Source organism: Austrofundulus limnaeus, unplaced genomic scaffold, assembly GCF_001266775.1.
Source record: "Austrofundulus limnaeus strain Quisiro unplaced genomic scaffold, Austrofundulus_limnaeus-1.0 Scaffold2, whole genome shotgun sequence".
Classification (NCBI taxonomy): Eukaryota; Metazoa; Chordata; class Actinopteri; order Cyprinodontiformes; family Rivulidae; genus Austrofundulus; species Austrofundulus limnaeus.
The window spans coordinates 2,128,686-2,140,101 of NW_013952404.1; the positions used below are offsets into that span (position 1 = coordinate 2,128,686).

Here is an 11,416-nt window from a genome sequence, read left to right on the forward strand (position 1 = left end):
GAGAAGAACCCGTCCAGAAGACCTATACAATTTTTTTCTTTTTGGAAACAATAACTTCTCTTTATAAGATGATTTTAAAACTGTGGCATAAGTGGCAGGTATGATACGCCTTTATTTACGTTTTTTTTTTCTTTTAATATTTAAGTCCAAATCGAATTCCCCAGAAGAACTGAAGAACGCGATCGAAATGCAGAGCATGGATAAAGCGTACTTAATTATTTAAGCGAGAGACTTACTTGCTGGTGCATTTGTAAGCAGCTGTTATTCCTCAGAGGAAGCTCTTTGTCTGCCAGCGGTTTCTACAGATAGCCAAAGAAGACAGATTTCTTTAAGCTTAGAAAGCTCACGCACGACGGGCGCTTCTATGTTCACACACTAGATGGCAGTCTTGAATAGATAGAAACAAATCACAGACCTCAAAACTGATGGAAAAACAAACAAAAAAAAAAGGGCAGAAAATAAATAGAGAAGACATTGGTACAAGTCTCAGTGATGATTAAGAGGCATCACGAGTAAATTTAAATTTGTTACACTTTGTGCTGGAACATATGATGAAACACAAAAAGGATAATGCAGAATGATGGTTTGGCTTTAATTTATCAGTGGATAATCTATTATGAAAAAGAGGATTATGACATAATGGTTTTATGAGGGACAGAACAAGACAAAACTGTGATTACAATAAAAACATTTAGCAACAAAACAGAATGAAAGAACAGAAACAAATATCAGAAACAAATGGGAAAGTCTTTATTTTTTTTTGCCAAAAATGTCCTCAGCCTGAATCAAAATTAGAGCAAAAGCGTTTGTTAAAAAAAAAAATATCCCCACTGGAACAACTTCCCTTATTTTCGTCTCTATAACAGCAAAACAAAACCTCAACATATTGTTTTGTTTAAGCTGAGTAGCTGAATTTCAGCTCTCGCAGATGCTACAACTCTGCCCTCATTTCACAACTCCCCCTCAGTGTTTGGAAAGACAAGCGATGCTCCACAGTTTAGAGTAAGCATGCACAAAAAAAGCCGTGGGTAAAATATACACAGATAAATGCTATGGTTCACTATTTTCTGCGCCTTTCTGGCTCGCCGTTCCTGGTGGCCCTTACCATATGAGGGAGCTGGACATTAGCTAAACTGTTAATCAGTGACTGGCTGAGGTTGGCCAGCTCATGCAGCAGAGAGTCATTTTGCTGTTCAATCACCTTGTTTTCCTCCTCTATGGACTTCAAGTTGGACTCCATTGTTGTGATCTGTGGAGAAGGGACAGTGGGTCACAGTGCGTTGTGGGGGTTTTGTGTCGCCGAAGCAAAAGCTGGCTCAACGGGGAGGGCAGGCGGTGACTCACCTGTGTTCTAAGTTTGATCATGTCTGTCTCCACTTGTGAATTTGATTCACTTAAATCTTTGATTTCTTCATCCAGCTGTTTGATCTCCTCTTCGTGCTCCAGCCCTGGAGACAACGAGCAGAGTTAACATAATGTGGTGCAACAGGTCAGTCATGAATCAGAGCTCTTAATTTGATATAAAGTGATGTAAAATGACCTAAATCTCAGCGTTTTCCCTCTACAGTAGGTCATTTTAAATGACTTGAATGCAATGATTAAAAAAACACAATAATCTTCTCATCCCTTTTATTAAAAGCCAAAATCTACACAATTAAAAAAAATCACAATGATCTTCTCATCCCTTTTATTAAGGGCCAAAATCGGCATTTGCGGCTGAGATATTCACATCTGATTGCCGCCAACTTAAACCACCAGACTGCTCCTCCAGATTGGAGCCACTTGTATCGTTATTACCCCTGAATGGCAGTTCATTTACAACACTGCCCACCACACACAAACACAAACACACACTCAACGTCCTGATTGGTTTATTATCTGAAATTGGAACTCTCCTCGGTAAATCATTCCACATCCATGTTTCTGATTGGCTACATTGTGTGGGCGAGTGGTAATTGTGCTTACCATTGCTGGCACGTTGCTGCTTTATTGTTAGCATTTCCACTCCTGAGAGCCTGGCTTTCCTCATGGCGGAGGTGGCRCGTGGACAACCTGATAGACTGCAGGCGGCAACAAGAAGGGAGCATCGTTTCAATACCGGATGGGTTTCTATGTGAACACATGCTGAGACTATTTTTTTAAGTCTTTTTTTTTCATGTAGAAGGGTTTTTAGAGAAAGTTGCTCRATAATAGTAGGAGAAACACTGCATTATGTAAAAAAAAAATTATTATGTCTTTTACCTTTTTTGAATTAGTTTAATGTGTTGTGTTGACTCCTACATTTAAAATTGATTTAAAGTAGACATATCATGCTTTTAAATCCTTTCTTCTCACATTTGAATCATTCAGTTGGGGTCTTTATGAAGTGGAACTACAATGCTTTGGTTTGAATTCTTCCTTATTTTAACATTACCAGCCTCTTTTTTTCATCACTTTTCTGGTGTGTGTCTCAAAGCAGCTGGRTTTTGATACTGATCCTTTAARAYGCTTCAAGCCCCGCCCCCTMCTCCTGCTTCCAGACCGGTCCACTCCGGAYTGAGAGARGGKGTTACATTTTCTAGCGATGCAGAAAGGTTTTATTTACAATTAAATTGAAAGATATGAACCGAGGACTTGTCCATTGCTCCTTACATGTTGGAGCCAGAGYCTGACCGAGAGGAAAATTAAGACGAGGAAACTTTCGTCGGTAAGCCCAGACCTTTTATGGTAATTCCATCGCAGATTATTTGACTTAATMGTTCAGAAAACATTATAGAAAATCAAGAAAACTGAACGGACTGAAAAAAATGAAMCAAGCAGAATATAAAGATATTTTTGTAGCAGTAGGAGAGACTAAATTCAACTTTTCTGCCCTCATAGAGCCTCCAAGTACACAACAAAATGTATTTAACAGCTAAAAAAGTGGATTTTGCATGATATGTCCCCTTTAAAATCTAWGATTATACTAAGCTAAATCAAATTTAAAAAATAAATAAAAATTTATGCCGGGCCAGTCGGAAGTCACCCAMGGACCAGATGCAGTCCGCGGGCCACCAGTTGAATWGCCCWGTTCAAAGCATTTATTGATAATGTTGTCATGCCAAAAATACTGTGCATCCCTAAATAAAGGTTATTTTTGAGCTTKTTATGATTTTCATACAGATGCTGATATGCACATCTTACTAATTCTGTATCTATTGGGGCAAAACCGCCACATTTTGAACATTATTGCCTGCATACTATAAACCATGTAGTTTATTTGACCAAGTTAGAAGCACAAACAGCATTTACAATCTGGACATGTAATTTATTTATTTATTTTTATTTCACCRTTGTAATATTTCGATCACATGTCCATGGCCCACCTTCGATGTGTCAGGAAACTACCACTGACGTGCCCCGAGCCATCACAGCCTGGGGTGGGGCAGGACATGCCCTCTGTCTTTCCAGACTTCCATGTGAACTGAATGCCATTTAGATAGCCGTCTTTTTGTCTCTTGGCTGCTATCGGGCATCCCGATGCACTTCTGTGAGATGCATATTTCCCCGTCACATGTCCCTGACCGTCACAACCCGGAACAGGACACCTGTGGGGGGAACAGAGCAAAAAAAATAAATAAATAAATTTAAAAAAAGAAAAAAAAAAGAGAGATTCACTTATCAACTTTGTCTTATTTTCATGATCTTTTTTCATCAAGGAGTTAGTCTCTGTTAGTCTCACCCACTGCCTCCTCAAAACACCAAATACAACAYGAATAAATTTTATTTTCCAGTTTCCCTCGATCTCTTTTGCGTCGTTGTAAAAATACGAACGATAGGATCRTGTCTTTTAAAAGCTGTCTCAGTGGCTGACTTATCAGGGTTTTAGAATGGTGGCAGAGCATAAACATCAGTGCAAGTTATGTGCAACAAGGAAGAAAATTATTCCAGATGTCACACCTGACAAAATGGATTATGGTTTAGGCTAGCATCCGTTGTGAAAGCAGCGGTTTTGGCAAATAGAAGCTACCAGGTATTCATTCACCTTTATTGCTTTTTGTCTATTACCAGACACAGAACTGGTATCAGATGCTTTGAGGTTTCATTCTTTGTGTTTGAGATCTGTTTCTGTTCTGAGGACTCGGCTAAAGAAATCCATTTGTTTCTGCAGATTTTGAGATTTACTCTCTGTAACTAATGCTTTCTAACTTACTTCTAACGTGTGCTCCTCCAGCACCAGTTATCAACTAAGATCTGTTTCAGCCCATCTTATCTGATCGTATCTATTATATTTTGCTTTATGCAAAGTCTTGTGACGGTCTCACAACTTGTAGTTAACATTGAGGATATTGATTGTTAGCGGCKATCTTTCAGGTCACAGATGTTTTAGAATATTTTTGGGCAGAATGTGGGACTTGGGTTGTTTTAATGAAGTGAACAGAAATCATATGTTCACTGTTTGTTGCTCTGAATTTTTTGGATCAGTAATCAGTTTTAAATTACGACTCTTGTATCAGCTGAACGCACAAATTAATTGATTATCCACCATAATTTGCTTTATTATGCTATGCAAGTAAGTGGTAAATTGAAGAATAAATGCGAAAAATATCAATTTAAATGCTCAACTCAAAACGTGCATTATCTGCCTTCAGAACGTCTCCTTTCGCACTTCCTTCRTTTACCGCAGTCTCTTCAGTGTTTGGGGTTCAATCAGGCTCTATTATATGAAAGCTTGTTTCATTTCTAAAACAGAGGCTGATGTTAGGATCTATTTCTGAAAGGTGGAAGATGTGGTAAAAAGAGAAGCAGATCTTCTTTTTTAAAAATATAATCCAGTCCTGGTGCCCAGTCCCAAACTTTGACTTTGATGTGCTGCTTTTTTTCTCATTTGAAAAGTTTATAAAATGTTATCGTAACATGACAGCATCCTAACAGAGTTTGCATGATAAACCAAACACAGAATCCAACTGTACGACAAGCTTGAGAATGAACAAAGTGTGTTGTTTGCGCTCTGCACCACCAGAGAAATCAATGCAGCTGCAGGGCTGAGGCCACAGAAGCCCATTGTGGGATTTAGGCAGAGTCAATCAATCTCTCTCTGCCTCTATCTTCCCTTCTTTGCTTCCCTCTCTCTTTATCTACGTGCACGTTCACCAGAGACTGCAGAACCACCTCCCTTTAACCTGCCACAACCTTCCACTTCTGAAGTTCTTCCTACTCCTTTATGCGAGAACTGAAACTTTCCGCTCTCTGCGCATTTGTCTTGTCAGAGCTGATTTATTCCTGCTTACAGAGATGCGTGTCTAACACCCGCGCCGGCTGCTCCAAACATGGCAGGACTGATTAGAAATCGCACGTTTCAAAACAGGAAATGAAAAGTAATATGTCTTTGTGTCCCGTGAAGTGAACAGTGAGGAGTGTTTGGTCGCAGGCGGAGGTTTCAGCCTCTGGGTTTTACAGCCGGACAGAAGACTGATGATCTGTGTCTGTACTGTACCTGATGGGCTCCTGGTCCTCCTTATTTTCTTTACTGTGGATGATCTTTATCCCACTTTTCCTGGCCCGAGGACACCCCGAAAGACTGCAGATAGATGGCGGAGTTACAAAGCCGAAGCTTACAGATYGTTACCACACAGAAGGAGAGGGAGATTTGTTCAAACTGCGTGTGTCCTGTGATTTAGAGATGTACCTTCTATGTGAGGCGTAGTTGCCGGTGATATGTCCTGAACCATCGCAGCCTGGTGTCGGGCACCTGGGGCAGGAGAGAAATAAATGGCTCAGAACCTAAAGTGAAAACCAAAATGGCAAAATAATTCTTATGTAACTGATAGTTATGACAGCTGTTAACTTGTGAAACACTGGCTTCTTCTGACTAGCTTTTGACTTYGAGTTGTATACAGTTTTCGAGAGCTACTGGAGCATTTTATTTGCTTTAAYGACATAAAAAGGGGAAGAAGTAAGGATTCTATTGTTCTATCTCACTGAGCAAGAATTTTTTAAAATCACTTAAGTCCCAAACACACTGGTGATATTTTTTAACTGATGTAATTTGTTTCTCCTTTGAACAAAAAGCTGTTCAAAGGAGAAGGAGAGGACCAAAGATGCTGGAATATGTCTGACATCAGTAGATGGTGATGATGTTGACATTAACTACACGTCAAAATATACAGGAAGCGCTAAGCATGACTAGAATTGATTCCAAACTCGTTACRATTGTGTGCCTTGCATGCAGAGCCGGCTCTAGGCATGGGCAGATAAGGCGGTTGCCTAGAGCGCCATCTGCTGGAGGGGATGCCAAACTGCAGCAGAAAAAAAGTTATTATTTGTTACTCCGCTCAGCACCCCTTTCAATTAACTTTGTCTTAAAATCCAATAACGAAGTATTTAGGGGTTCCAATCGGGGTGGGTGGGACATAGTTCAGGGGGTTGGTGTTTTAACTCGCCTAGGGCACCAAAATGGCTAGAGCCGGCACTGCTTTCATGGATGCAGGTGATTATGTAATTGCCTGCGTTTGTGTGTTCTTTGTCCCGCTCTTAGCAAAACATCCCATGAACCTGTAGACATATTTTAATTAAACTCCCAGAAAATAAGTGCATCGTGCACATATGATGCAATAAACTGTATAAAGGAAAGAACTGTGTGAATCTGTGTGTGAATGGGTGAGAGAGAAACATTGTAAACTGCTTTACAAAAACACAGGAGAGGCTAAAAAAGAGCATTTTGGTTAAAAAAGGAGCATTTTACATCTAGACCTGATTAACTTTTAGAATAAACTCTGCTGAAGAAGACCACCAGAGCTGACTGGTCTCAGCAACAGTGGCTACAGCTCTGTCAGTTTTACAGATATCGACCTAAAATGTGGTGTGGTAGTAGCGGAGAGCCATCTCCAATAAAAGATTTCGAGGGCTAAAAGATTGTGTGAAAACTTTGGCGTCTCTTCAAGGAATGCTAGTTTCATCTTCTCTGAAAGATAAATCCGTTATATTGGGCAGGTCCTTTTTTTTAAACATAAAATTTAGTTTAAGGATTGTCCAAATTTATTGAAATGCTTTATTATCTCAATATGCCACATATTTTTGACACATTTCATGTTTATGGAATACTGATGAAACACCTTTTGAGACTTTCTCCCCAAAATACTTCCTTTTCTTTCTCTTTTTAAGAAACGCCTCCCTTAAAATGACACCTGTGGTTGTGTTGGAGCCTTGCCCATCAGCCCCGAGACATCTGTTGAGGGTGCTTAATCTCAAGTAGTACTAATAGTATTAATGCAATATTTAGAGCTAAAATTATACTCTTTGAAAACACTGTAATCAAAAGTCTCTTAGTCTGTCTTATTCCACATCTGTACTTTTAGTTTAACTTCTCCAAGAAGAAAGAAAATGGTCCATCTGTGGGGGGATATTTTTAGCTGCTGATTAATATTTATTTTGTKCTCTAATCAGTATTTGGGGCAGCAGGGCAGTGAATGAGGGACTGAGTCAAAATAAACTGTGTTGGTGGTTATGAATAAGAAAACTGTGTTGATTTTTCCCCCCTACGAACAACTCTGGAGTTATATGAGCAGTAAAACAACAAGACATTAGAAACAGGATATCGTCATTGTTGGTTTCAGTTGTTTTAATTGATTTGTCGATGATTAAAAAAGCAAATACAAGAACAAAATGAGCTTTGAAACGTTTTCATTTAATGCAGCAAAATAAAGCTCGGCGAGTCCATGTTTGAGCTTGTGTTTAAAACTACGAAGAGCACATTTTCTTCACGGAATTCTTAAAAAGATCGAGCATCACGCAAATACAAATCAAACGCATTTTAGTTGATCATTTCAAAACCTTACTTGAGCTCTTGGGCGTTGTTGGCCAGCATACTTCGAATGCTTTTGTCAGCTAAAGGACAACCTGAGAGACTGAAAAAAAATACACCAGCTGGACATTAGCTACACCAACACAACTATACGAATTTAAAAAGACACTGCAACCACTCGAAACACGAACACTCCAAACACATGCATAAATGACATATCAACCAAGAAATGCAAGAAAGCCATGATGCAGGTGCACAAAGTCGATTAAAACAAGGTTAACCCTTTGAGTATCTGCAAGTAATGAGACAAAACCCATGAATACATCTGCACTGGATTTATAGAGCATATAGGTGATATTTTTACACTTCAAAACTTTGTTGGAATTGAGAAATTTTTCACAGGAAGTCTCAAGTAACCGTGTTTGACATTGTTCAGTCCTGGCAGACTCAAATCGTACTGCAGCACTCAGCAATTCTGCTCAAATTTTCCTGCTCTGAATGGGAAATGCACAGTCTGCACTGGACTATGAGAAAGACCTGGAGGACTGAATAACATCAGCTTAGAAGGTTTTGCGAATGGCCCACTGAGAAATAACTTTATCCAGGAGTTCAGCTGCAAATCAGCATGTATCCAATCTTTAATTAATTTCATCCCCCATTCCGGGCTTCTGCATGCCGATAGTCAAAGGGCTACCAGAGAGGAGAGACACCCTGCCTGCAGATGTTTGACAGTATCGTTGAGGTAAGCTGAAAACAATAAAGAAAAAAATAGACTCAGAATCCACCAGGAGAAAAGGAAGTCACACCTTCGATGTGAGGCGAAATTGCTCGTCAAGTGACCACTTCCGTCACACCCCGGTGTGGGACATCTGCCACCGGAAAAATAGACAGATTCATAAGCCCAAAGGCAATGAAAAGAAAATGGCAAAAATTACATAAAGAAAAGGGGGGGATTTTTTTTCTTTTCCATTGTTGGTTTTCATTGTTTCCAGTTTAGCTTCACTGTCTGTGATTTCTACTGCACTGTCTGAGAGCAGCTACGAGTTGATGTGGAATGACACTGACAGCCTGAAATGTTTCGTACGGGTAGCTGTTAAATAAAAGTCGTATAGCAAGCCGGCAGCACAGGGTGGGGAGAAAGAGGCGGTTCACGGAGGTCAACCGAAGAGAGGGGTGAAGAAAGAGATTAAATCAGAGGGGAAAGCGGAGCATGAGTGGGACAAAGCAAGCTGGGGGTCAGGTGAGACGAGGACAGGTGGTTTCTTACGTTATCAGGTCCTTTTTACTCTCCTTGCACTGGGCGTACTTGGGCTTGGGGCTGGGCATGTTAACGTCTGCGTAGCGATCCTCCAGCAGGTCGTGGAAAGGATCCAGATCATCATGCTGAAGAGAGAAGGGAGAGACAAAGAATGGGGAGGAAGAAAAAAAAGGTGAAGTTTTTTTTTTGTTTTACTTTATTAATGTTTATTGCAAAACCAGGCTTGCATGCTTGCGTGCACTTCACAATCGGAAAGTTTGTGAGGCTGGCATGAGAGAGTCTATTCCCTGTCACCTTCCTTACCTCTTTGTCTACTTTTCTGCACACACATCCACTGTATGTGCAGTCAGGCTACAGAGTCTTGTCAATTTGAATGCAAATGGGTGAGCCGGCGTGACTATTGAGCCAGTCACTCTTTCAGTCTAACAGAACTAGAAAATGGAACACCCGAGAGGAAATAATGCCGAATGAGTGATGAGTGCAGGCTCGCCGGTGGTTTCATGCGTGCTCACGGGGGGTTTGTGTGAAGGTATGGAGCATTCAGGGAGTTGCCTTTCGCGACGAGGCATTTATCCACTAGATGGCACTGTGGTGTGGTGTCAGCCCGCTCTTTGGCTGTGCTGTGTGGGGTTGTGCTTTGTCTGCAGTGCATGCAGCCAGGGCACGACGGCAGTAGATGCAATTTCCCCCCCACTTTTTCTTCCATGCTTTTACAGTGTGTGTACAGTAATGCCCATAAAGAGAGAGAAGTCCAGATACGACCCAAATTGCCCAGCTGTCTCAGACTGTGTGATGCTGCCAGCRAGTTTCCCAATTAGTGGCGAGCTGGAAGGAGATCGACGCGTGCATGCGAACAGAAAAAACGCAGAGCGGAAAGTAGGCTATAGAGCCGGGACTCACAAACACACAAGCAGACACCCTCCCAAAGAGACGTGGGTACAGACACACGCTTATGAATATTCACACGCAGGAAAAAGAGACATATGCGCTGTACATGCATGCGCCCGTGCACTCCAACAGGCGCACCCAGCAGTGGTGCATTGATTTCCAGCGGTTCTTTGATGAGATGAGCTATTCCRATCCCCTCCCAAGGTGCTACTTTGCATAATTCATTTTAGGGAAGAGCAAAATGTAAAAAACAAAACAAAACAAAAAAAACAAAAACAAACAGAAAGCCAGCATGCAGGGAGCATGGCATGAACAGAGCTGGTAACTCTATGCATGGCATCGCTGACACCAGTTATGCAGATTCATTAGGTTTTCCCTTAAAAAATCTCCACCATGACTTTGTAATGATTCCAATAATAAAAGTGAGTCAGACCGAAAGTTAAGAACCTCAAAAGACAATGCTAATGTTTGAATTGGAGACAATGTGTTGAATCAATGGCTGGAGGGCGATAACACTTTGAGCAGGCTTTATATTCTAGCAGCCTCCAAAAACAGCAACTGCTGCTGTATAATTATCATCAACGCCAAGACTGTTTGCTGTTTGTAACCTCTTCTATTCTTCTCTCCGTTGCTTGTTATCAGTTCTGYCTCCTCACACTGTCACAAAGGTTTTTGAAGAGATAATGAATTTCTGATGGAGCATAATGAGGCAAAGAGGAGAGGAGTCTTATGGGTTTATCACTACCAAATGAATTGCAACCACCAGTGGCATCACTAGGCCTATTTTAGGGGGGCTGGAGCCCCCCTAAAATGTTTTAAAATCCCCCCTAAACTATTTTGGTGTAAATATATATATATATATTTTACAAAAATTCAATATGATGTGGTCAGAATAAATAACCATTTAATATTTCATTATTAACTACAATATATGATCATAAGTCTGTCAGTTTCCCTTTAATTTATAGTGTAAGGTAGAGATCCCCTTTGGTGCGTCGTTATCCAATCCATTCCACTTGTTCATATAGAGTACTCCCACACCACATGAAATCCAGTCCACGTTTTTCCTGCAACCTTAATAGCAGCGTGCTAGCACGTTTACACACAGAGCCAGCTAAGTGCAGCATGAAGGCTCAGTGAAAAGTGGATATACCAAAGTTTTTCAAGAAAGTAAGTATTAATCATCACTGCTGGTAGTAACCATACAATTATTATCTTTACATTACATTTGTTTAGGGCTTAAAATATTAGAGTTATATACTAGAATATACCTCAATACATAACTGCGAAATTAATAAAATTATATGAAAATACATAATTGGCTAAAGTCAACGATGTGTCTGATGTCATATAAGGCAGGATGAAAGAAAGTGGTGGGTATCAGTAACTTAAAAATAAGCCCTAAAACAAAAAGGCTATTACAAAAATAATAGTAATAATGTTTAAGAGTCAGGAAAAAAGTAAGCTTTTTGTTTAACTTTTGCCTTCCTTTGGCAATGTGCAACTAC

The 11,416-nt window shown here is 40.3% G+C and overlaps 1 protein-coding gene across 7 annotated transcripts in view; it reads right to left on the reverse strand.

The window, feature by feature from the left end:
* Positions 1-236: 236 nt before the first annotated feature.
* The window catches only part of myt1lb (myelin transcription factor 1-like, b), a gene marked incomplete at its 3' end in the record, with an annotated part of 94,908 nt that continues 83,728 nt past the window's right edge, over positions 237-11,416 (reverse strand). For 5 of the 7 annotated variants that reach the window (XM_014010458.1, XM_014010482.1, XM_014010450.1 and 2 more), the window contains 10 exon segments: positions 237-299; positions 1,106-1,249; positions 1,345-1,448; positions 1,966-2,060; positions 3,345-3,566; positions 5,456-5,539; positions 5,648-5,710; positions 7,797-7,865; positions 8,569-8,631; positions 9,030-9,145. In XM_014010458.1, the coding sequence (XP_013865912.1) occupies positions 237-299; positions 1,106-1,249; positions 1,345-1,448; positions 1,966-2,060; positions 3,345-3,566; positions 5,456-5,539; positions 5,648-5,710; positions 7,797-7,865; positions 8,569-8,631; positions 9,030-9,145 (1,023 nt within the window). 7 annotated transcript variants of the gene reach the window in all.